The sequence below is a fragment of the Drosophila ananassae genome, chromosome XR (genome assembly GCF_017639315.1).
Source record: "Drosophila ananassae strain 14024-0371.13 chromosome XR, ASM1763931v2, whole genome shotgun sequence".
NCBI classification, from domain to species: domain Eukaryota; kingdom Metazoa; phylum Arthropoda; class Insecta; order Diptera; family Drosophilidae; genus Drosophila; species Drosophila ananassae.
This window is the reverse complement of record NC_057932.1, coordinates 14,989,453-15,016,341: the sequence shown is the minus strand read 5'-3', so window position 1 is coordinate 15,016,341 and position 26,889 is coordinate 14,989,453. Positions and strand designations below refer to the sequence as shown.

At 35.0% G+C, this 26,889-nt stretch overlaps 1 protein-coding gene across 4 annotated transcripts; it reads left to right on the top strand.

Moving 5' to 3' along the window:
• The first annotated feature begins 137 nt into the window (after positions 1 to 137).
• Positions 138 to 26,574, top strand: LOC6505223 (pleckstrin homology-like domain family B member 2). Of its 4 annotated transcripts, XM_032451922.2 has the most exons (12): positions 138 to 206; positions 570 to 644; positions 13,808 to 13,922; positions 16,160 to 16,244; positions 16,464 to 18,117; positions 18,178 to 18,353; positions 18,409 to 19,100; positions 19,179 to 19,323; positions 21,744 to 21,924; positions 24,742 to 25,166; positions 25,230 to 25,362; positions 25,513 to 26,574. In XM_032451922.2, exons 3-12 carry the CDS (start codon positions 13,808 to 13,810, stop codon positions 25,687 to 25,689), a joined length of 3,783 nt encoding a protein of 1,260 aa, XP_032307813.1. In that variant the 5' UTR covers positions 138 to 206; positions 570 to 644; the 3' UTR covers positions 25,690 to 26,574. The 4 variants fall into 4 exon arrangements, with proteins under 4 accessions (XP_032307813.1, XP_032307812.1, XP_032307814.1 ...); XM_032451921.2 differs by having other exon boundaries at positions 147 to 644; XM_032451923.2 differs by lacking the exons at positions 138 to 206; positions 570 to 644; positions 13,808 to 13,922; ... (3 more) ...; positions 18,409 to 19,100; positions 19,179 to 19,323 and adding an exon at positions 20,873 to 21,091.
• The last annotated feature ends 315 nt before the right edge of the window (positions 26,575 to 26,889 follow it).

The following is a 26,889-nucleotide window of genomic DNA, read 5'->3' as shown; positions in this document are numbered from 1 at the left end:
CATTCGATTAAGATAAAGTCGATTAACGAAAGAAACTATCGATAACAATGCAGAAAAAATACCAACTTTCCCCACACCTGGCTACACTCCATATCGATAATACTTATTAATCGATATCTCGATACAAATAAATATTGTCGCCATCGGAGTTTTTTTTTGTTTTCAAAGACGAATAGACGAACGCTTCGCGTCGGCGGTTGACTTGCGTGTGTTTATTTACCTTTTTGAAGCCCGCACTTCCAGTGTTTTGTTTTGATTTTTGGCACAATTGCTTATTTTGACATTGACTATTGCCTAAAAACTTCAAAAATGCTAAAGCATAAAGATAATTTGGGATTAAAACGCTCTTTTTCCTTGACTGCTTGCGGTTTCCTTTTTGTTTTTGTGTGCAGCAAATAAACTCGTTTGCCTCTGTGTGTGTGTGTGTGAGCGTTTGTTTGCGCGCGGCTTTTTTTACTTAATTTTTTTTGTATATTTTTTGATATATTATTGTTGTTAATGTTATTTGCCCGAAGTGTATTCTGCGAAGATATTAACGCTCCTGCACGACATTTGTATTTCCATTAAAGTTTCTGAGAGAAAAGCAAAAGGAAATCAACAGGACGGCAGCAACAGTTGAAGGCGGCAGCGTCGCAGGCCGTAAGGTATGCATTTTTAATTATAATTTCAATTTAAATAACCACCACCTATGGTTTATAAATTGGTTCTGTTCTGTGGCGGTATTTCCCTCCCTGTTTCATAAAAAAAAAGAAGAAAAAAAAGCGCCCTTGACAGCTGCCAAGATGCAGTCGCAGTTGACGTCGCTGTCGGCGTTGCGAACGAGTGAAATGCGACTACACTGGAAAAAAAAAAATAATTCTAATTGGCTAATAATTTTAATTTACTTTAATAGTTTAATAGTTTTTTAAGGGCTATAACTTCAATTTGAAAATAAATAATTTTTAATAAATTTATTAAATTTTCTCGCAGTGCCTTAGAAAGAAAGAAAAGGCATGGCAAGACGTTGAGACAAGGCTTTGGCTCTTGGCCCAACTTCCAAATCAAATGGAATTTAGCCGGTTTCCATAAAAAGCAGCTCAGACATGCCCAAAAGAGATGGGGATATGGCAAGAGAGAGAGAGAGAGAGATAGCCTGAAGGAGACGGTGATTCTCAAGTGAGTGGGTCACTCGCAGAGTCTCAACTTTGTTTCGGGGAAAGGGGCGTTGCAGTCAAAGGGAGGGGGGCAAGGGAGGTAAGTTGCAAGTTGCGAAAGTTCAGTTGCGGGTTTCTTTTCGGTTTTCCTTCGGGGCGTGGCTGCTGAAAAGCAACAACAACAATGAACTCTGAACTGGCAGCTAACTTTAAGTAATTTTTTCAAGTGTATAATTAACAAATAAGACTTCCTATATCCTGAAAAAAATTAACAAAAGTATGGAAATTACTAGTAACTTCCATAACTATTTTTTTTTTTCATCAAATTTAAACACTGAGAGAAAAGCTAGTTAGTTATAAGATTTTTATTAAAAACCAAAATTAAAACGACCTTAAATTGTTTGAAAAATAGTGTTTACTTTTTAAGTTTGAGACTTCTTAGCAGGTTTATTTTTAAATTAGATTGCCAAACAATGATTTTTTTTTGGACAAAAGGGGCTTCGTCACATGAGTTTCTGAAGACTCTAAAGAATTCAAATCTCTGAAAAATTAAAATCAAATCTGGAACTGAAACTAGACCCTAGAAGCCACAGTTTCCTCCAACTTAAGCTACTAAAATTATGTAAATTACTCAAAATTGGCATCGCTGGGCGGGAGCGGTAGCGGGAGCGGGAATGGCAGCAAGGCCGGTAATGAATAGCCAGCCCAGCCCGGCCCAGCTAAGCACACAAATAACAAGCTTCTCTCGAGTATATAAGGCCAAGATACATATTTAATTATTTACCCGAGAACTTGTTCGGGGCTTATATTACTCCTTTGTTGTATTTTTTATTTATTTTTTGGGCTGAAAAAAAAAAAGAAAAAATTTGAAATGCGAGTGGAACGTGTCTCAGATCAACGTGACTCAAAAAAAATATAATAAAAAAAAAAATAAATAAAAATAAAAAAGAGCAAAAACACTTAAAAAATGATATAAACTTTTAGTTATTCCTCGAAAGTTGACAAAAGAAATTACTCTTAAAAATATTAAAAAATGAAACCAACTTTCAAAGAGAAGATTTCGAACCTCACACCTCAAAGCTGTTATTTGAAATAGTTTTTCTTTAAAAAATAATTAAAAATCCAAGCAAAGCAACTAAGCTTTGTCTACAAGTATTAAATAACAATTATAAGATTAATGAATTTGCATTTTATTGCCTTTAAATAATGACTAGCAATTAAGATTAGTTTTAAACGATATCTCTAAATCGATTTCAGAGTATTAGCTTTTCGATTTAAGCTACAAGTTTTTAATTTTATTTTTATTTCTTTTCCCACAACCCGTTTTTTTTAATAGTTTTTTTTACACATTTGTTGGATTTAATTTTTTTTAGGTGGGCTGGTGGAACCGAAGCTCGATTGTTGTTATGGCCTTATATTAAATATATTTTTTTTTTTTGGCCTAAGAGACTATAGATATCCGGTACTTCCCTCTTCACACACCTCGTATAAATGTCAACAAAAAGCATCTAATTTTTATTCGCCATCTTTTTGAGATTTTTGTGTCAACAAACATATGGAAATGGCTGGAATGAAAGATACTTTTATTTGCTGATGATTTCTGTGGGTGGGCATTCCTCTAAAGTATGTTTTTTTCTTTTTTTTTTTTTTTATTCGCCAAAAGAATCAAGTGCAAGATGGATGGTTGGTTTCTGCGAAGACGACTCTCCATCTCCTCCAACTCATGAGATTCTCCTTTCATCTTCTCCAGTTTCAGTGGCGTAGAAAAAATCTGCTCGATATGCAAAATACATTTAAGAGTTTGCTGGAATTTGTACTTTTATGATTATTTCTCAAAAAAGGAAAATAAAATCCAAGAGCCAGATCATCCCACGTAGGCATAAATTTTGTTTTTAACTCATTCCCCATTTTATTAAATTTTTATTTTAATGAGTTTCCGTTTCATTTAGGTACAAAAAAAAAAAAAAAAATTATAATAATAATAATAAGCAAGGGCCTCTATTTCCCGTATTTCTTTTTTTGTGACCCACTGTGCCGTAGCATTTCCACGGGCTTTTCCGCCAGCATGTGTTTTGTTCTTTTCAATTTTTTATGTGTTTTTCCATTTCACACTTTGCCTTCTCGCCAGTCTTCAGTTTATTGTGCTGCAGACTGCAGACTGCAGACTGCAGCTTGCAGCTGGTCGGACGGGGAAATGTTGAAGAAAACCGATGCAGAGGCATTTTCCTTCCACCGTTGCACATGTTTCAATTTCCCTCCCTGCAGCCAAATGAATATAAAGCACACAGCCGGTGGAAGGTAAGGGGGAATATTTAATACTCTATTTTTTGTCATAAATAATGAGTTTTGATGAGGAATTGTAACGAAAAGTTGGACATATCTGGTTGGTTTAAGGAAATGGGAACGAAAATAAACTTCTGATTATAGATTTTATAATGATATTAATTTAATTTGATCATAAATACTATTAAAATATTTCACGTTTTTACAATCTTAAATGTGTAGTTATTTTCGTCATCAAAATTTATTCAATCTACTGTGCTTTAGAGTCACGGAATTGTCACCTTTTCACTGAAGGGTTACCTTTATAAAGCCTTTTTAAACTCTTTTTAAGAATAAATATCGAAATGTTGTAAAATTTTTTATAAGTAGTTTTTTTCGTTACTTAAATGTATACGAAATCTAGTGCTTTCTTCACTGGAATTTGAATTTTTAAGCCTTTTTTTTAATTCCTCTTAGAATGAATCTTAAACAGTTTTGAAATCTTAAATGTGTAGGTTTTTTCATTAACAAACTTTATATAAACTATACTACCTGCTTTCGTCACTGAAGAATTACCTTTTAAAGGCATATTTTTAACTCTTTCTAAACTCTTTCTTAACTGTTTTAAAATTTCAAATAAGAATGATATTAGAATGTAATATAATATAATGTAATGATGTAAGAATAATATGTTTTCATCACTAGAATTCAGAATTCTTCTATCGTCCTTTCGTCACTGGCTTAGAACCTCTTTAGTCTTAATTTTAAGCTCCTCTTGTAATAAATATTAAATTATATAAAAAGCTTGAATGTTTACTTGATTTTTAACACCAATCTTTGTATAACCAATAAAAGTGCTTTCGTCACTGGAGTATAACCTTTTTAAATCCCTTTTTAAACTCTTTTTGGAATAAAAAATTTAACACAAATCTTAATTTTGTTGGTATTTTTGACATTTCAATAGAAAAGTACATAAAAGCACTATATCTATAACTATTTCGTCACTGTAGCTATGCCCTTTCTAGGCTTATTTTTAGTTACTCCATTAGGGAAAATTCTGAGAGAACTGAAACCAAGTTGATGGCTGACTAATAGAACCCCTTTCCTGGCAGAGTATTATAAAAAAAAACAATATTGTGCATTGCCAATATTGTTTTCTCCCCCATGCTAACGGTTTACCCCCACTCCTACCCCGCCTTGCACCGCTTTGCATACTTGCAACCGACACTTTTTTTTCAAAACCGGACGCACTTTGTCACCGTCGCTGATCTTTAATGGTGCGTCCATGTCGGTGTGCGTGAGTGATGACTATGTGGATGGTTGCACTGGAAGAAATATTTTTTTTAAAAAAATACTACTCTTCGTAGTGGACTAAGAGTAGATTTCTCTCAGTGCATGCCTCATGGGTGACATGTGTGGCGTTAGTTGGAGGCGACACCTTTGGCAACGACATCGTTGTAGTCGTTGTCGTTTCTGCTCCCATTGCAATGTCACCATGTGTTCCATTTAGCCGCTTTCTAGTTTTTAGTTTTTAGTCTCCAGTATATGGTTGTCCCCCTTAGTAGTGGTTCTGACTATTCCCTATTGTCTCATAACCCCACAAACCATAAACGCACATTCATAATTCTCACATCAAAATGCAGACAATAATAAACAAAACCAAAACAGGCGCTTCCGTTTTCCGGTACTACCCGGTACGTACACACATAGTATTAATGCAAAAATAAAAAATAAAAAATACTGTGCCGTAGAGTTCATTAAACCCATGTCTCTCTATATAAAACGCACTATGCGTGGGACAAAGATGGCCTTCATTGGCTTCTTGGGGGACCGGACCTGCTGCCTTTAATTAAATCCATTGCCCAGAGTTCCTTTTAATTGAATCAATAAACCAATTTAACTTAAAAACACTAACACTGACTCTGACTCTGAAAATATCACTACTATTTATAATATCTTAGTAATACTTACAAATTGCGTCAGTTTTTTAGTTTTTTTTTTTTTAACTTTCTGAGATTGGAAATCGCAGAAACGCTTTGTTTTCTGCGTGTTCCGTTAATGAAGTCATCCGAGTGGCAGCAACTTTTGTTTCACTTTGCTTTGAATTACTTTACCCCCACACGGGCCTAAATGCAATAAAAAAAAATAAAAAAAAGAGAAAAAAAGGGGGGGAATATACTATACATATGCCTGAGAAGAAGAGTCGAACTCTAAATGCTCTTAAAGATATGAGATATAGCGGCGAAATAATTTCTATCTTCCAAGACTGCGAAAAAAAGGTTTAAAAAATAAAAAAACAGGGTCGAACTTTAGAGGCTCTTAAAGATATAAGATATATCTGAAAACTTTTTTCTTTCTTAAAGTTAAAAAAAGGTTTAAATAACACAACTACAAGCATTAAAAAAAACTAAAAAATAAAAAAAGGGGGAAAAATATACATATATGTATGTCTGAAAGCGGATTCGAACTCTATACCTTCTTAAAGAAATAAATAAAAAATCTAAGAACTCCTTTCTTTCTTAAACTTTTAAAATGGTTTAAAAAACAGCTATAATAAATTTAAAAAAAAAAGCGGGAAAAAATATACATACGTCTGAGAAGCGGAGTCGAACTCTATACCTTTTTAAAGAAATAAATGTCTCTAAGAACTCCCTTCTTTAAGTTCAAAACAATCTTATAACCTAAACTATCTATTTTACCTTCTTAAAAATCTTAAAAAAAAAAGAGTATAAAAAATGAGTTTAAAAAATAAAACCAAGCCAACTGTGCTGGGCTTTTGTGCGCCTTTGTTGTCTTGTTAAAAATGCAATTGCTTTGATGTTGATGACATCACGCATTTGTTTGCATTTGCATTGGCATTTGCTGCAAATCTTTCTCCCTTTCCATATCTATATATCTTTATAACACACAAATGATTCATAAATGGTGTCCCATTGTTGTTAGTTACTTCAATTGAACTCAATTGGTTTGAAGAGATGAGAGGCAGCCAGACTAGTCAGTAGTGGGGGCGAGTCAAGCAGCTGAGAATTCTCTGAAATTGTGTGTTAATTAGTTTTTTTGTTTCATTTTTTTGTGTCGAAGAAGTTTAGCTTCCTTTTCTCCCCATTTTCGGGTAATTCTCTTCAAGTCATGAGCATAATTAACAAGCCACTTGACACACAGAGTCTCGAGACCACTTGGGGCCCCCCACATCTAGAAACTCGGTTCAGATCGGATCGGATCGCTTTCTACAACTTGCCATGAAAATCACGCCCATCTATTTAACGAACCGAATAACAATTGTGTTCCAATTTCGTGACGAATGGCGGTCTGCATGTAGAAGTCATTTAAATAATTGCCAAAACTGACCTTTCTTTGCTTTTGAATTTTATATTTTTTGTATTTTTTTATAAAAAGAGAGTCAGAGGGTCGGAAAATATAATAAATTTACCAATTCTTTCTATTACATTTTAACCATCTAAAGTTTTTGTGACGAAAGAACTGTTCTTGTTTACTAAAACTAGAAATAGTTTAAATATAAACTAAAAATTGTTTTGAAAATCATCCTAAAATACAAATTCTTTCTACGTAATTTGTTTTTTGTGACGAAAGTATCTCTGTGATTTCCTTGCTTTCTTTTTTTTAATACAAATATAAATAAAAAGTACAATATAAAATTCAAAATTGATTAAAAAATTATACAATAATAACCATTCTTTTCTATTAAACTTTTATAATCTCAATATAATCTTTTTGTGACGAAAGTATCTTTTCTGTGTTTTTGCTTTATTCCTTTCTTTTCTTTAATTTGAAACAAATAAAAATATAAACTATAAAATAAAATACAGAATTGCTTTAAAAACTATCCTAAAATAACCATTATTTGTATTTAATTTTTATAATCTCCTTTTTTTTTGTGACGAAAGTACCTCAATGACTGTTTTCTTGTTTTTTTTAGTCTACAAATTGATTTCAATGACAGCTGTGCAGAAAGTATAGTTAATAGAGCCATAAACAAGATGATTAGTGGATACATTTGTAAATGACTGGCAGAAAAACGGGAAAATAGTTATTTTTTGTCATTTAGTTGAGTTTTTACAAACAAGTTGTGGGCCTTTTGACGGTTTTATGAAGTGGCGCCCACAGTTTACAGTTACCCTTCTCTTTTTTGTGCGGGTGGGAGTGAGATATGCTAATGATGCACTAAGAAAAAAAAGTTTAATAATATTTAAAATTAAATTTAAAGTTTTCAACTTTTATTTCAAATAAATATTTATTTTTTCATAATTTTGTTCCAGTGTAAAGCCAAGTTAAACAGGAAATCCTTTGTTTTCACACATTACTATGGGGGATGGGCGGTGCCAAGAAGGGGCGTGGCAGGTGAAAGAAAGAAGAAAGGGCGTGGGAGGTGTGGTGGCAAATATGGGTTGCACTTGTGGGGTTAACCCCATGCCGCCACTCCCCCTACTTACTCAGTCTACGCACGTAATTGTGCCGCCTGACCTTGCCACTTTTTTAGCTTTTTTTTTTAAATCACGTATTTAAAAACTCAGTTAAATTTGTCGTAAATAAAAAATACAAATAAAATAACCATAATTTATGGGGAAATAAATAAACATTTCAAAAGACTAGGCTTTTGTTTGTAATTTTTAATGAGAAATGTTACGTTTTTTCGAAAGTTTTTCTTTAAAAAATAACTATATTTATGTCTCTAGATTCTAGAATCTAAAGTCTAGACTATACTATTTATTTATTTATTATTTTATTTATATTATTTTGTCCCTGTTTGTCTCGTTTTGGTTTCTGTTTTTGGTTACGCTTTGCTTGTAATTTTAATTTTAATTCACAATTGGCAAGGCATTAGCCAAAAAAAAAAAAATCAAAATAAAAATAAAAAGCATTAGCATACATAATTATTTCTGTGTTTTCTGTGTCAGCCATATGCACAGAGAGGTCTCTTGTCTAATAATCTAAATGGGGATAGGTACATTCGTTGGTAGTATTTTATTTGTCAGTTTGCTCCAGATTTTGTGTCCCGCGAAGGTCTCATGCTATTTTAAAGGTACACCGAATGGGTAAACATGATTTATTCACAGTTCGTGTTCTCTTTTTACCCAAGATAATTTGTAATAATTTTGTTTTGTAACACTTTTCAGGTAATCTCAGGTTTTTTGAATAGTTCTATTAGCCGGAAGTTCTCCTTTTTATTTACATTTCAGGTCACGTCCCAAACTGAATACGAATGTGTCTATAGTCTTTACTATTCTTTTTTTTTTGTTGCATTTATTTGGCTTGGAAACATTGAAATGCCATTAAGAAACGCCTTAGTGACACGCCCACAGGCTCCAAAAAAACTAGTCTGCCGAATGTGTTGGTTTTTTGGACAAAAAAGTGACAGCTCCCCGAAAAAAAAAGTAAACAAATAAACTGGGTTTTTTTTCTTTCTGTTTTGCAAATATTGAAAATATTGACAGTTGGCCAAGCTAATGCATCTTGCAGGTTCCTCCCATGCGAGTTACATTAATTTATGAGTGATTTACACTGAGAGAAATATTAATAAAAATAAGAGATATTTTAGAGTTAAAAAAAAAGTGAAGAAAGTTAGTTTGAAGTCAAGAGCTTCTTCTATGAGAAGTCTTATTTTATTAGTCTTTTATTTAAGTATATTGTATACTGTAGACCCCCCCTTTTTTCTCTCTCTGTACCATCTGTATGGCCTCTATAAATAAAGTCAACTAAAAATGGCAAAATTTTATTTACCAGCTGGGGGAGCTCCAGCTCAAGGCAAACACAGTCTTTCCAGGGACTTCAAAAGGTTATTCCAAAAAGGGGGTGATAGCTTCCAGGGATATGGTCGAGATATTTATCTGGGGAAAATAGGGGATAATGAGTATAGCTGGTAATTGAGTTGACACTTCTTTCTTTGTCTATTTTCTGTTTGATTTACTTTTATTTGGCGGGGATTTCACAAATGAACTCAAACATCAAAGTAAATAGAGTTCAAAATGGAGTTAAATATTAAAGTTTGAAGTTTAGTTTTCTATAGGCTATACAAGGCTATAGCTAATACTTAGCTCAATAGATTCTAAGGTTCTTCTTCTTAAGGCTTCTGGTTTAAAAACCTCCTATTTTTCTCGAAAACTTTAATATCTATTAGATATTTTCTTAAATCTATTAGATCTTTTCAAAACTTCCTAAAATATAAAAGTAAATACCTTAATATTCGTAATATTAGTCTAGGAAGCTCTCTAGAAATTTCCCTACAAAGACTATAGTTTCTGATTTAAAAACTATTGTTTTTTTTTTTGGAAAACTAATAGATCCTGTTAGTTAAAACTACTTAAAAGTACTACTACAAAATAAATATATTTAATATTAGTTTCCCTATAAAGACTATGAGTTTTTTGTTTTATCTAAAAAATAAAAATAAATATTTGTATTTCTCTTTAAAAACTTAAGTTTCTGGTACAAAACGATCTTTTTTTGTAAAACTAATATATCTTTTATTAAAAAATCCCTAAGAGACAAAATTAAATATATTTAGTCTAAGATTCTCCAAAAAACTAACGTTTCTCTATAAAAGCTATAGGTTCTGGCTTAAAAAACTCCCCGAAAACTTTAATAGATCTTTTTAATAAAAACTCTAAAAGATAATAGTAACAATCTTCAATAGTAGTTTCTCTATAAAAGCTATAGTTTCTTGGTTGATGTAAATTTTAAACATTTAAATTGAACTCCCTAAAAGATAAAATTAAATATCTTTAATATTATTTTTTACACAAGAAACTATAGTTAAAGTTACAGTTTCTCTATAAAGCCTATAAGTTTCTGCTTTAAAAACTCCCTTTTTTTTTATTAATAACCCTACCAGATCTTTGAAATAAATAACTCCCCATGCCATATACTCGTATATAATATAGTTCTATGTATAACCATTATGCTATCTATGTATTTTTCTTATCGCAAGAAAGCCTGCGGCATATCTGCTCCAATGATTCTCCTCCGTTCGGGGTTTATCTTATCGGAATATGGAATAAAATGGGAATACCTTTGGTGGCAGTACTTATGTATATAGTTGGATCTATGTATATAGTTGGAACTGTTCACTGGATTGGGATCTTGGTGGGAGGACTCTTGGTGGTGACTCATTTTCCGATTTCCTATGGATCAGCCGATGGAATTGGTTATTGTTTGCTCTTCCAGCCTATTTAATATCGCTTTTGTTGGCTTTCTTTTTCTCTCTTTTTTTGTAATTTATTACACATCGTGTGGATTTTATTTAAGCTTTTTTTTTTCTCCTTCATTATCTGTTTTTATTTTCCGATCTATATGTGTCTAGTCACATCGGATGACGTGCCACAGAATTCTGTAAGCCAAAAACAGGAGGCAAAAAATATTCATTTCGTAATGTGTTTTGTTGTAATGATTGCCGCCTCAGAATCGTCATTATATTTGATCATAATAATTAAATCACTGATGATGATGGCGCAGAAACTAAAAAAAAAAACAGAGAAGCGAGTGAGATGTCTAGACAAAAAATGAAAGTGCTGCTTAATCGTGAAAAGTGGAAGGAGGAGTGAGAGTCTTTCAGACTTTATGCAATTGAGGAAAAGGCAGTTGCACAAGATACATATTTCAATGATTTCTTTAATGGATTTGTCATTTCATAGAATGGCCAATAAATACAAAAATAAAAAAATTAAATTGTAGTTAATTCATAAACTCATTAAAATAGGGAACAACTTATTCGAAGTACCGGGTATTGATAATCTATAACCTTAAAATATATATTACTTTCTAGCAGTATAGGCCCTTAAATAGACTAAAAATGTAGCCGAGTACCGGGTATTTATATTCTTAACCCTTGAAAGCTATGAATTTCTTCTTTTTTTTGCTCTATAAGTCTTAAAAATGCAACTTTAACCCATTTTTACACAATAAGCACCTTAAAATAGGCAAAATTTTTTTCCCAGTACCGTGTATTTATAGTCTAAATAAGTATAAATTATTATTCTCCATCTTTTCTGTTCTATGAGTCCTATAATTCCGTTGAAGGAGTCAAAAACTTCAACCAAGTACCGGGTATTTTCTTGAGTCTTCAACCACTATAATGAATATTTTTTAACATTTCTGTCCAATAAGCCTCTTAGAATAGGCAACAATTTAAGCCAAGTACCAGGTATTTATGTGAATTCTATAGCCCTTAAAAATATTATTTTCTAGCAAGTAACGGGTATTTATAGTCTTCATTCTTAAGAAGTACTATTTTCTCATATTTTTCCAATAAACCCCTAGAAATAGGCATTAACCTCAGCCAAGTACCTGGCATTTATAGTCTTGAACCATTTAAAATATTATTTTGTGAAGTTTCTGTCCTATAAGTCCCTTAAAAAAAGAAAAAAAAATTAGCCAAGTACCGTGTATTTATATTTTTGAGTCCTTTTAAATTATTATATTTTTTCTACCATTTATTTTCAAATAACCCTTCTAAATAGGCAATATATATTATGAAAACCTTGAAATATTAGTTTTTGTATAATATCTCCTATAACCCACCTAAAACAAACTTAAATGTCAGCCAAGTACCGGGTAATGGTAGTCCCAAGCCCCAAAACCCCCGAAAATGTTACAGCATCCAACTGTTATTATGGCCACATTATGTATAATGGCCCGGCTGTGATATGGGCCTCTAATCAATCACCCATAAACAAATAAATGAAAAATGCGGCCTTTGATAAGAAGAGGAGAAGCAACAACAAACAGGTAAAGCATGTGGAAGCTCAAAGAGTACGAGAAGATAAACAGTGGAGCACAAAAGGTGAAAAAGAAAGAAGGCGAGAAGGAAGTCGCAGTATTGGGGCATTCAAAGTTTTCACTTTTATTTTTGGGGCACGGAAATGGTTCCACCCTCCCTCCTGCCTCTTTTTTTTTTTTTTGAAAAATATTTTACGAAATACTTTTTCCTCTATGGCTTCCCCCCCTTAGAGTTGCACCTCTTTTTCTCTCCCGTGTGTTTTTTTTTTTTTTTGTGGAAATGACGCAAACGAAGCTGAAACAATCCGAATTGGGTCATAAACACCAAAAGTGGTCGAATGCGACTGCGATTAAGTGGCGGCATCTCATGATCATCATCATTATAATCATTATGGACATCATGATCATGTCAAGATTATAACACTAGCTTACAAGTTTATTTTTTTTCTAAGGGGGGGTGCTTAATAAAGTAGTTTTTAAATATGATAATTTTGAATATATAGGGTATCCTTTATAAGAAACTAAATAGGGGGGGGAGTACATGAAAATGGTTTGAAAAAAAATAGATATTTTAAAACAATAACTTTTGAAAAATAATTTTAAATATAGGATATCTTTTATAAGAAATGATTTACATACAAATATTTTAAGTAATAAGGGGGGTAGTAATTGAAAATGGTTTAAAAAAAATACATATTTTAAAAATTGAATTTTTGAAAAATAATTTTAAATATAAACAATCCTTATAGAAAAGAAAAAAGATATTTTAGATACATATTCATTTTATCTTAATCATATTATTATTTAATATTATTAGTACTATTTTTTTTTTAATGTCTTCTCCAACGTGGTGTGTCTTTAATGTCCGTTCCATATTTATATGTCCACATTGGATAACTGGAAAATGGGAGCGCACGTTGTTTGCCTGATAAAGTTTTCAATCTATAGAGCAAATACCACTACTTTTATGAAATATATACACAGATACCATATACATACACCAGCGTACATAAACGTATATACATATAAGCATAAATCATTTTTCACAATGTCTTGTCGTTGTTTGATTGATGTTGTTGTCTTTGCTTTTTTTTCTTCATTTTTTTTATATTTTTTTTCTGTTTTTGTGTGCGAGTGCAACTTTATCGGTTCGAGTTACAAGTGCGTGAGTCCGAAGACAGAAACCGAGTGGAAACTCACGCCACGGATGGGGTCACTACCTCTTGCCGCTTGTGACATCATTTCGGAAGTTGGGAAAAAACAGTTGTTGGAAAGTTAGCGGTCACATACGTGGTGGAGTTCAAGTCAGACGTGTGAATAAAGAAAAAAAAAACATATTATTTTTAATTAAATTTTTAACTAAATTTTTCATTCAATTTTTTCAAGTGTAGTTCCTGCAGAATAGCATACTTTTTCGCCCACAAGCCCATTATTTAGGACACGTGCTTTGTCACACACACACACACGCACAGACACATCCCGTTGTCCCGTTATCCCTTAACAATAACCAAAACACCCCATAACAATAACAATTATCGGCCAGCTGCCAATTTTTTCGACCAGGTCCCCAGGTGTGCCTGTGCCTGTGCCTGTGTGAGCGTGTCTGTACGTGTGCATTCCTCATATTTAATTGAGCGGCTCTCCCCCTCTAAAATTCCCGTTATGCTTCCTCTTTGCAGATGTCATTGACGAAAAAGGATCCATCGCTGAGAGTGGCCGCCTCGGATCCGCATCTCGTTTCTCTGGGCGGAGGACGTCTGAGCACCGCCGTTACCATTCACTATATTCACATAGGTGAGTCGATAGTCGTGACACGAGTTAAGAGAGATATAAAAAAAAAAAATAATAATTAAATAATAAAAAAAATAAAATATAAATATTAAGAAAAAAAATAATTTATAAGAGTAAATATATAAATGTATATTTTTTTTACCTGTTACCTCTTCACACTCCCATCCCTATTTATTCACGCACCGTTACATGTCTCTCACCCTCTCTGCTGTCTGGCATCTTCCGCTTGCCTCTCTTCCGCTCACGCGTGCGTGTCATTTATGTTTTGGTTGCCGGTGCGGCCACGCGTGCGCTCTCTGCCCACCTCTCCGGCGCTCTCTCGCTCTGCCCGGACAAGGTCATTTGTAAAGCGAAAAGCAAAGTACCCCCAAATCGGTAACAACAACAAGTACACTAAGCAACACAGACCACACAACAAAACAAACAAAAAAAAACAGTCTTGCGAAAGACAACGCACAAAAGACAACAAAACGAAGCAAACTGCGATAAGCTGATTTCGGGGGCTTTTTTTAGTCGGGCCTACTATGGAATAAAAAGTGTTAAAATTATGCAAATAAATTTTAAAGTGAGAAATAATAAGTTAAAAAAAAAGATACAATATTTGATATATCTTTAAGAAAGAAAATTACGAAGAAATAGGACTAGTTTTCTAATTAAAAGTAAATTGGCAAATATCCATATTACAAAATTATTATTAGTATATAAATTTGAAAATCTTATAAATAAAAAAAGACTAAAAAATAGAAATTATATAAAAAATAGGACTATTTTTCTACCATCCAAACTACAGCATTAATTGGAAAATATCAGTATAAAAAGAAATTATTAGGTATATAAATTAAAATTAAAATTAAAAAACCTAAGTTCCACTTAAGTTATAAAAAAAATGAATTCTATCCAAAATCACTAATAAAGTATTAATTGCCAAATATCACTATTGAATAAATTATTAAGTAAATAAATAATTATAATTAACAAACCCAAGACCTACTTAGATTTAAATAATTATATATTTAATAAAAAAAAAATAGGACTAGTTTTGATTGCCATCCTATCTTACCATCCTATCTATCCAAAACTCACTATTAAAATATTAAATGCCAAATATCAGTATTAAAAAAATAATAAAGTATGTAAAAGTATTAAAAAAAATCAAGTCCCATTTCGATTATAAAGAATATAAATTAAATAAAAAATAGGACTATTTTTTCTTACCATCCTAACTATCCAAAAATCACTACAAAAGTATTCATTGCCAACTATAGGTATTAAAAAAATTATAAACTATTTAAATAACTAAAAAACTAAAGTCCCACTGTTCCAAAAATTAAAAAAAAACAAGAAAGGAAAGCTAACTTCGGGCGGAGCCGAAGTTGATATACCCTTGCAGTTCAGTCGCAGTCCGCTAGGTGGCGACACGCATCTTATATTATTAGATATATAGAAGATCGTATATAGTCGGCCGATCCTTATAAAATTTGGCAAATCAGATTATTTTGTCCAAAATAGAATCTGTACCAAGTCCCATCTTTCTAACTTAAAAAACACCAAAGTTATGCCAATTCCGATCGTTGTATGACAGCTATAGGATATAGTCGGCCGATCCTTATGAAATTTTTTACATAAGATATGTTGGTCAAATATAACATGTGTGGAAAGTCTCAACCCTCCAACTTAAAAAACACCAAAGTTATGGCATTTCCGATCAATCAGTTATATGGCAGCTATAGGATATAGTCGACCGATCCCGGCTGTTCCGACTTATGTACTACCTGCAAGGAAAAGAAGGATGTGTGCAAAGTTTCAACTCGATAGCTCTAAAACTGAGAGACTAGTTTGCGTAGAAACCGACAGACAGACAGACAGACAGACAGACGGACAGACGGACAGACGGACATGCTCATATCGACTCAGGAGGTGATCCTGATCAAGAATATATATACTTTATAGGGTCGGAGATGTCTCCTTCACTGCGTTGCACACTTTTGACCAAAATTATAATACCCTCTGCAAGGGTATAAAAATTATAAACTATTTAAATAAGTAAAAAACTAAAGTCCCACTGTTCCCAAAATTAAAAAAAAAATCTTAGAATATATAGGAGATGGAGAGATGACACAGAGAATATAAGATAAGGAATGTTGAATGTTCAAATATTCCAACCTCCAACCACTAACTTTTTAATCAGAATTTTTTTAGTAATTTTTCTGCTTCTGTTTGGATTCCCATTTCCCATTTAGGTGACACGACAATCGGATCGGCGCCCAGTTGCAGCATCTCGTTAAATGGAAGCGGAGTACGTCCGCTCCACTGCACCATTTACAGGTAATTTTACTTTTAAATAAAGGATTAGTTTATAGTTCTTATAAACAAAAAAAAATAAACAAGTGTTCTTATTAAACAAAAGTCTAAAAAAATAATATAAAGTTTATTTGGCGGACTTATGGACAAGAACTATAACTTCCTTGACATTTTTCTTAAACTTAAATTAAATTCAAATTCAAATCTAATATCTAATATTAAAAAATATAATATTTGTCGCAGGAGTGACGCCAACGAAGTGACTTTGGTGCCCGAAAAGGACAGTCGTCTTTTAATCGACGGATCTCCCATTCTGGAGGAGACGAAACTCAGCCAGGGGGCGATGATTACAATTGGCAACTCGAACTATCTGAGATTCAATAATCCGGACGAGGCGCAGATGATGCGATCGGCGATGGGCTCCAACGAGAGGATATCGATGCCCCAGATCGACTTTACGCAGTCGGCGCGTCAGGCCCACGATCTAAGTCAGTCCTTGGAGCTGGAGTCCTTCTACGAGAGTATCATAAATCCGATAAACAACTCGTCGGCCTATGAGCTGGAGTGCCCGAAGGTGTTCACCTCCGACCTGGTCACCGTCAACATGCCCGCCAAAGATGTCCTCGGCCAGAAGTACGCCAGTTTCGCCCGCAATCTCGCCGAGAATCATCGCAACGAGAAGCAGCTGAACAACCAGTATGCCAAGGGAGTGGGCAGTCATGGTGGCTACTGGAATGTGCCAAGCAATGCAGCCATTTACAAGGAACACCACCAGCAGCAGCAGAACCAGCAGCAGCTCCAGAATCAGCCACAAAGTCAGCCGGACTTGCTGACGAAAGTCAACAACGATCGGTATGATCGGTATCCCAAGACCGGTGGTCTCCAGATCTACTCCATGAACAGTGTCAACAGTGAGATCAACAACGGCCTCGTTTCCGGCAATAATTCTGTCAACGGCAGTGGTCCCGAGCTGGAGGACATGCTCAAGATCTGCACGGAGTACGCGGACAGGAACAACTCCATCAATCCCCCCCACAACACATCCAGTACCTCCAGCATTACCTCCTCCCCCATTGTCCAGAATCGGATCAAGACGAATGGCTCCCTGCCGCGGGACAAGAACAAGTCACCGTTCCCCCAGGCGGGTGCAGGATCTGGAGCTGGTAGCACCGCCAACCTGGCCATGCTGAGCAGCTCCTCCGGCTACGAGAATGTGCGACTGCTGGGACCCAATCGGGTGGAGATCAACGGCCAGATACACGTCCCAGCTGCGGCAGGAGGCGGTGGTTCTGGCGTCAATGGCAGCGCTATGGCTCCCAGTCCAGCGGTTCGAGCTAGTCACGAGAATCTGGTTAACAATGGTGGCTCCACAACCGGACCAGGTCCAGGGCCAGGATCAGGACAAGGGCCAGGACCTGGCGGAAAGTATGTGCCACAAAGTCCGAGGACAAAGATCCGGACCAACTGCATGTCGCCAAAGAAAGATGTATCCTTCGGCAATGCCTTCGCACTGGCCATCAGCTCCCTGCCGCAGGCATCCACGGCCGTGGTGTCCGCTCCATTTCCGATGATGAAGCCACCACTGGCGCCCAAGCCGCCGGCCCCCAACCAGCAGCGGGACTACGAGCAGCTGTTCAAGTCCTTTGAGAGGAAGCAGCAGCAACTGGACCGGCTGGTGCCGCCCAAGCGGAGCAACAAGAACATCAACAATCTCACCCTGAACCTGCAGCCCCAAGAGATGCAGAGCCAGTCGCCAAAGATGAGCCGGAAGCCAGCACCGGCGCCCAGGAGCCTACACCTGGAACAGCGCCAGCGAAGGGAGCTGATGCAGCGGCGGAAGCAGCTCAAGAAGGAGCTGGCGGAGCTGCCGCCCTCGGCGGGAATCGACACCCTAGAGGTGGGTCCTTGAGTTCCCTATCTTGCCCCCTTTATTCATATTTATTTTTTCGTATTTCAGTTGGAACTGGGGGAGCAGCCCTTGCCCGCCACTGCCTCGCCGAGGTTGCAGCTCCAGGCCTTGCAGAACAAGATCCGCCGACTGGAGGCCCAAAGGAACGCCACGCGGGTCATGGAGGAGAACCAACAGGCCAAGCTGAAGCAGTCCATTGAAATGAAGCAGGATCAGCTGAAGAAGTAAGTGTCTCTCTTCCTCAAGGACTAAAGTAACTTGAAATCGAATCCCTTCCAGGTTGCGAGCCATGCTGAAGCAGAAACCAAACAACGCCTGCCTGAAGGAGGAGCTGCAGCTGGTGTGCGAGTCCCTGGAGAGCGATAGAAAGACTTTCGAGGATCTGGAGTTCCAGTACTTTGAAGAGGAATCCGAACACCATGCCAGCCACGAGGAACTGAAGCGCCAGGAGCAGCGCTTGTCCCTCGAAGCGGAGTTGGCGGCTCTGCGCATTCAGATCGGTCCGGACGAGGAGGAGTCCACGCCGCCCAACTCTCCAGCCTCCAATCATGGCAACGGCAGCAGCAATCTGGTCAACGGGGTGATGTCCCAGTCGTTGTTTGGATCCGCGGAGCTGCTCTGCCCGAAGCGGAATCAGGAGGATCTGATGTCCAAGAGCGTGAACGAGAACATGTTCTACAACCATAAGATCGAGGCCACCACCAGCACTCCCAAGCGCCTGCCCCTCCAACTCTTCGAGGATGTCCAGAACGGTGGAAGTTGCGAGCAGATCAGTTTCAACCTATCCCTCCAGAGCGATCGGTTTGAGGTGAATCCGCTGGAGCGACGGGTACCGTCGCAGGACGACATCGATCGCAGCTGCAAGGTGGCCAACGATGCCCCCATCTCCGCCAGCCAGGGCGCCAGCACCAAGATCTTCGACAGCATCAAGGAGATCGAGAAGAATCGCAAGCTTCTATTGGCCCAGCAGGGTATGAGATTAGAGATAGGAGGACTGGACTAGGAATAGCTAGAATCTAATTATATGATTGTTCGATTGTTCGCCACAGGTCATCAGGTCATCGAGCACGAGCGCCAAAAGATCTACGACCTGAAGAAGAAAAGCCATGACGAGGCTCGCACCCAGTACTTGCTCTCCACCCAGCAGCAGCTATCGATGGGCCAATCAATGGAACAGTTGGAGACGAACGCCAAGTGAGTTGTGACCCCCATTTCCTCATTCCACCTCCCTCCCCCCAGTTGCCAGTTGCCAGTTGCCGCCCCCAACCGCTGAAGCTAATTGAAAGTGCGCCCCCCGGAGCGAGTTAATTAGCAGAACAGGCTGCAGGGAAACACTTGCAGTTGGAGTGCAGCTTACACTAGACAGCAAAACGTCTTATAGTTCTGATTACTTATATTTTTTTTCTTTTTTTTTTAATTAGAAGAAAGTGTTTTTTAGAAGAGTTTTTAGTTTAAAGTGCTTATGTTATTATTCTAATAGTTTTTAAAGCAATTATTAAATGCAATTAAACTAGACAGCAAAACATGTTATAGTTTTCAAGATTTCTATTTTTTCTTTTTTTTTTAATTAGAAGAGAGTGTTTTTTAGAAGAGTTTTTATTTTAAAATGTATTAATTTTTATTTTAATAATTTTTAAAGCAATTATGGAATATTAAGGGATATACTTTAATTTATAACAATTCTTATTCCCTAATCTTCATAAATTTTTAAGCTTTTTTTAACTTGTTTGAATAATTAATATTAACTTGTTTAAATAATGGTTTAAATAACCCCATTAGCATTGAAAAGTCTTTTGTTTAATGTCTTTTTTAATAATTTCTATTTAAAAGCTTAACTAATAATAGTTTTTTTGCTCTACCAGGGCTTATAGTTTCAATTTAATATGTTATTATATCATATCTATTACCAATTGTCATTTTTTATTACTTGTGTTATTTGTTTATTAGACATGAGTAATCTTTTTTTCATTTTGTTCCATTTTTAATCAATTTTATTGATGATTAATTAATAATTTTTTGCTTGGATGTCATTAAAGAGATAAGAAATAGACTGTTAAGAGGGGTGGTTATAGTTTTTAATTCATAAAATATTAATTCTACTGATAATAGAAAAATTTAATAGTAAAAAAATATTAGTATATTAGTAAACAAATATCATAATTAGCTAAACCCCTAATTTAATATTTTTTAACTTGTCCCTAAACTTTTGTTGGCTAGTGTAAGGTTGGGATGCCTTTTGGCTTGCTCATTGAACTCGCGCCTGTACAATTAATCAAACTTTGTTGCTAATAGCCAAACAATGTGTGGCCCAAAGTCACTAGCCCCCTCAGCCCCCTTCCCCTTTATGGGCCCCCCCCCCCCCCCCCTGCCTTGGGTAACTCGACCCTCTTGAGAACCGGTTGTCGAATTACTTTGAAATTTGAATTGAAAACTTAAACAACAAAAATAAATAAAATAAACATTCAGATGATTAACTTTAATTTAAACTTATATATTTTTTTAAAAAATATTTGCATTGAATTTCTGCATTTTTTTAGCCTTATTTTTCTTGTAAAGCCTCTTTTGTACTTCTTTTTTTTTTTTTTTTTTTTTTTTTGCCTTCAACCATTACTGATAAGCTTATCAGCTGATTGTATAGTGTACATATATACATGTGTGTGTGTGTGTCTGCAGGCATATATGTATACAATATATAGACAGTTTTGATTGTGTGCCAACTGTTGCTTCGGATTCATCGGATTCGGAACTGTTTTGTGCATCCAACCGGACGGAGTCCGCCCGCTTAGTCAGTTTTCAGTTTTCAGTTTTCAGTCGGAATTCGAGCGTAAAAGTAATCGGTTTCGGAATCGGACTCAGTTTGTGGAATATAACCTGGGAGGGAATAGGGCTATACAATTCCACCCAGGTGGAGTGAGTCATGATCAGTAATAATGTATCGAATCAATGCTATGATTCCCTGCTGGTAAAGAGTGTTTTTTTTATTTTTTTATAAAAGTTCTTAGGAAAACAATGACATTGTGGCTTTAAAAAAGAGATTTAAAGAAACCACCTGTTAAGTTTTTAACTTAATCATCATAAAAGTAAACAGTAACTAAAGTGATAACAGTGTTTAATTAAATTTAACTGATGATTTAATGACTTTTAAGTGTGTTTTTTTGTGAAATATAGTTGTTTGGGAAGAAAATTTAACAATTTTCAGTGAAGTTTTTGGAAAAGAAAATGAGTTTTTATTTAATTTTCATAAATTAAATGGAGTTAAAAGGATAATTATAGACATATGTAACTAGGGAAATAAAATATATATAATAATAATAATAATATTAATTAGTGTTTTGTTTATTTTACAAAAATAAGAATAAAAATTAAATAATTTTAAATAAACTATTTAAAAGTAAATACTATAAAAAAGATCTAAAACAAACATATAAAACATAGGAATATCTGAAAGATACTTTAAAATTATTTAAATTTCACCTCAAACATGTGTTGTTTAGGCCTTAAATTAAATTAAAAAATATATATATTTTAAATATTTATAATATATATTTTTAATGACATTATTTTTTATTGGTAAAGCCCATTATTAATGTCTATTTTTCATTTAATTTTCGCAGCGGCGGCAAAGATGCGAAATTATTTGAGAAGGCCGAGATGCAGAAGCTCAACAAAGCAGATGACACAATAGAGGAAGATGGGAAGAAGGCAAACGGCGATAAGGAGAATAATGTGCAAAACAGAAAGTCAACCGGCAGCAGTCCAACAACAACAACAACCACAGAGGCAACACCTCAACAGGTAAATACACTCAAAGAAATCACAAAAAAAATTATATATTTAAAAGTTATAAATGTACTGGTATTAAATATATATTTTTTTTAAGAACTACTATTTATAAATTTCAAATTTTTTTCTCACAGTGCATAAGAGAGAAAAGCAAACAAATGAGATATAAACTAAAAGTCTTGACCCCGAAAACAAAAATTGATGACCTAGGCCAAACAAACGGAAAGCTTCTTTTCCAAATGATTTGTTTTTGTGGAAATGTTGTTTTTCCGGTGCTTCCGCGAAAAGAAAACGCATTCACTTGCCACTGACCCCCCTTAGTACTGCTCATCCCACCGCCCACCACTCGCCCTAGCACCCAACCAAGTCGTATTTCCGTTCAAAATCATAAACAATTTGTAATATTTTTGTTTTCAAATTTATTATTCCACTGAACTTTGATTAATGAATCAATAATTTCCGGAAAAGTGTGTTTATTTGTTAGGGAAAGGAGGGGATACATGTACATCTGTAGTGGTTGGAAAATGTGAATAAATGCAGTGGCTATTATTTTGGCGATGATAGAGCCTGAACAGTCATCTTTCGGGGTTTATTGTTCGATAACAAAGGTGCTTCATAAATAGGTTGAGTGTTACCTGAAATGGCAACTGATAGAGAGATAATGTGCTCCGCCACCGATCAAAAATAAAAAATAAGTTTAGTTGTTACCTTGAGGAACTCTTGAGGGAACAGCCTTGATTGGAATTCGATGAAAAGATAACTCTTTAGATTATTTCTTAATCATTTAAATTTATATTAAATTGTTTTCGATTTTTGATTGATTTTATTTATGATTTGTATCTTCATAAATTACTCTAATATTAGACTTTCTAATTGGTGCTCCCCCTTTTTTTCTTAAGATCAAGATCATTTAAATACCAAAGAGAAGAAAGAGCTGAAAACTGAAATAAATTAAGAGCTTTATTTCAAGTGCCAAGATAAATATTCCAAGTGACAAATTCTTAAGAGATTCTCAGGCACTTGAAAAAAATTAATAACTTAATAGAGACATTTTTTTTGACAAATTACTCTTAATATTTATTAGTTCGAATGTGATTAGTAGAGTATAAAATAAAGTATAAAGTATATATTTTTTTTTTTGTAAATTTATTAATTAATGTAAACGTTTCTTTTAATTAATTTCTGGCCAGTGTAGAGCTCTTATTCATTCAATGGGCCTTTCTGATGACGATAAAATCTATCGCCAGCTCGTTAGTCACGAGTTGTTGGCTGTTGGCCGCCTCCTCGGCCTTTTGTTAGCTGTTTTATTTTAGCCAATGTTTATTTTAAAAGACCACCCCACCACCGCCCCCCCTGTTTTTTTTTTTTTGGCAACTTGCGTGTGCTCTCAATAGCCGATCCGATTCTATATGGACTACACTTTATTAATAAGTTTAATATTTGCTATAATGGTACAATGGTTTAAAAATTGTAAAAAAAAAAAATAAATTAAATTAAACAGAAAATATTACGATTGAAAAAGGAAGTAATATATATTTTAGTTATCAGTTTTAAGCTTTGTTTTTCACTATTTTTTTTTAGAGAAATATTTAATATAATAAATGGTACTATATACTTTATATTATATATAGTATATGATTTTCTATAATGGTTTAAAATTTTTTAAAATTAATTAGAGAATAATATTTAATTTAATTATGAGTTCTAATCTTTTTTTTACTTTTTTTTTCGATAAATAATTTAGATAGTATTTATATATGATACCCGGTACTACTCTTTGAAATGGGTTGTTCTTCTATGGGAATTATAGCTACTTCTTGGGATAATATTTATTAAAAATATTATCTATTATTTTTATTATTTCACTCTTTTTTATAGAAATAATTTATAAAGTATAAGATACCCGGTACTACTCTTTGAAATGGGCTGCTCTTCTATAGAAATTATAGCTACATCTTGGGATATTATTTATTAAAAATATTTATCTATTATTATCTATTATTTCCCTATTAAGTTGTAGACTTTTCCCATTGTTCTTTGGCCAATGTTTGTTTTATTTTTGGTCTGCTAAAATTCTTGTTTGCTCTTTGGCAAGTTACGCGTTACGTGTACTCCGCATTTGGGTGGCTAGTATTTACGTTTTAGCTCGATTTTTGGCATATTTGTTTACACATTTCAGCAGCAGCAGAAGCTATTTGGCCAAAAAGACTGGCCCCGACTCGTTATCTTCTCTCGTTCAATGGCCACACATTATGGTGGATAATTGCCATCATCTCCATCTCCATCTCGATCTCGATCTCGATCCACAAACTGGATCCTCCCGGTCTGTGTTTGGTTCGGGGGTTCCTCTTATTTCTTTTTTTTTTGTTTCTTGCCTGCTGGACAATGTTCATGTTCGCCTCATTTTGCAGAGCAAGTAGCAAGTAGCTCGTCGTCGGAGGCAATAGGAATCGGTAGCGGATCGGAATTCGGAATTCGGAATTTTTGAATTTTGAATCGTAATCATCAACAGTGCCGCTCGGAAAATAGCTTAGTTTGTTGCTCGTTTCCACTAGAAACACAAGTGATTTTCTACATAAAAAAGATTATATTTTTCAACTGGTTTAAAAAATAAAAACAATTTGTTAAAATGTCCGTTTGGATGACTTATGTGCAGCATCGACGCCAGGATGCAAATGCACGTCAGAGAATGGAGTCGTATTACTTAGTGAGTGGAGTGGAACGGAAATAAATACTAAAAACTATCTATTAATTTTGGTTTTTCTTAAAAATAAAATATTTAAACTTTAGAGATTTCTATCATTTTATTAAATTTGTATCTTTTTCCAGCAACGCCATTCGCAGCCGGAACTGGAGCACCATGCCCTTGCCCTGGGCCTGAGTGGCAATGGTGGTGGCAACCAATTGGTGACCCGCAGTCCCCGACCCCTTTCCGAGGCCAACAACTGCGATGCTGCCATCGAGGCGCCCAAATTCAGCAACGGATTGGACTCATCGGCGGACAATAAGAGAGCCAGCAGCAATAGCAACTCACAGGATACGGCCTCGGCGGGAAGTGGCAGTGGGAATAGTGGAAGTGGCGGCAGCACAGCCAGCACCGACAGGAAACGCGTTCTTCCCAAACACCAGAGACCACTCACCCGCTACCTGCCCATCTTCTCGCCGGATCTGAACCTGAGGCATCACATCGAGACCGCCGGCCATCAGATCGACCTCTGTCCTCATGTCTTTGTCGATGCCCACAGCTGTAGGGGGTAGGTGGTCTATTTTCATTCTTTTTTTTATAAACAATATTTTAATTATTTTATTTTTTGTAGATACCTTCACAAGTTGGGAGCCACATTTCATACTTGGTCGCGTCGCTGGTTTGTTTTGGATCGTCAGAGGAGTGCTTTAATATATTATTCCGATAAGTCGGAGAGGAAGCCAAGAGGCGGTGCCTATTTTGCGGTGGGTTTAGGGTTTTGATTCTTAAAATGAAGCTTTAAAGTCTTTGTTTTCATTGTAATTTCATACTGAAACATCATTTTAAGAGTTAGAATGTTAATTTTTCTATTTATCATCTGTTTACTAACTTATTTCACTTATTTTCTCTTACAGACTATTGACGAGGTCTATCTAGATCACCTGAATGCCTCGAAGAGCGGCCGGCCGCACTGCACATTCATTGTGAAGACGAAAAAGCGAAGCTACAATCTGCAGGCGGCCTCCGATTCAGCGGCGCGCATTTGGATCGATGCCATAATCACGGGGGCCCAGGGCAACCTGGACTACTAATAGAAGGGAGCCTTCTTTAAAAGGATCCTCACACTTCTGCCCAGTGTATAGTCTCAGCATTAAATGGAAATGAGTTGCATCCTGCAAGCTCATCTAATCTATAAACTAAAACTTTAGAAACATAAGCAAGGAGGAATATAAGAAATTTGCTCAAAAAAACCGCATCCTGCATCCGTGGGTTACTTCCAGGACCTGTAACCTTTATTAATTTTATTTGGCGAACTAACGAAATCCGAGATTTCAGTACTGGACCAAAGTCGAAAATGTATTTTTTTTTTATATAGACCTATAATGTACATGTAGCGCCTAATGCTTTTTACTTTATGATAAATTAGTTAAGTCCTATTTTTCTATCGCTAAATTTAGAAATTAAAAAATGTATGTACATCATGGAAAGCCCAACGCTACTAACACAGCCACATCAAAGCCTAATCATACGAATAACTATATATATTAATATATATACTTACGATAACGTATTTGTCTAAAAAAAAAAGGATAAAATGTCTAGACTAAATGCCTGTATACAATTTTTTATAACCATTTGACCATTGTACTTTTGACTTTTGTACGTTTCATTGTGAATTTTTTACCTATTAACTTATACATTTATACTATTAACTATTATATTTGATATGAAAAATATACCATATATTTTGATAAATGTATAATTCGAACGATCGGAGGACACTACTACTAGTGTCCAACTACTAAGCCCAAGACTAAAAAAAAAAAACTAAAGTTTAAAAACCATTTGCTCAGGCAACTGAAAAGGATAATCAAAAGTTAAAAGCGTGTGAGAACAACAACTAATAAGAAACAATAACTATGAATGTGTAACAAGTATAAATAGTTAATAAAAATCATTTGTTTTTATAGAAAATATGTGCAAGATTTGTTATTTTAGACTTTAATTTTTGTCATAATTGGTATAATATTTATAATACTGTAGTTATTTAATCGTGTGGTAATTTATGCCCAGATTCATGGTCTATATATCTTTCTAAAAATAATTTTATTGGCCAAATTTAAACGAAAGAACTGTTTTTTGACCAAAAACTTAATTTTCTAAACTTTTAAAAACATATATCTCAGCCATTTCTCATCCGATTTAGAAAAGAAATACCATTTATTAATCAGTATATAAATACCCTTAAAACTGCATCAAAAGATCTAAAAAATTGAACAATAAAATTTTGA

Coding starts and splice junctions, on each gene's coding strand:
- LOC6505223 (XM_032451922.2), top strand. CDS start 13,808: ATGTCATTGACGAAAAAGGATCCATCGCTGAGAGTGGCCGCCTCGGAT. Junction 18,118..18,177: donor CGGGAATCGACACCCTAGAG/GTGGGTCCTTGA, acceptor TTCGTATTTCAG/TTGGAACTGGGGGAGCAGCC. Junction 25,167..25,229: donor GATGCCCACAGCTGTAGGGG/GTAGGTGGTCTA, acceptor TATTTTTTGTAG/ATACCTTCACAAGTTGGGAG.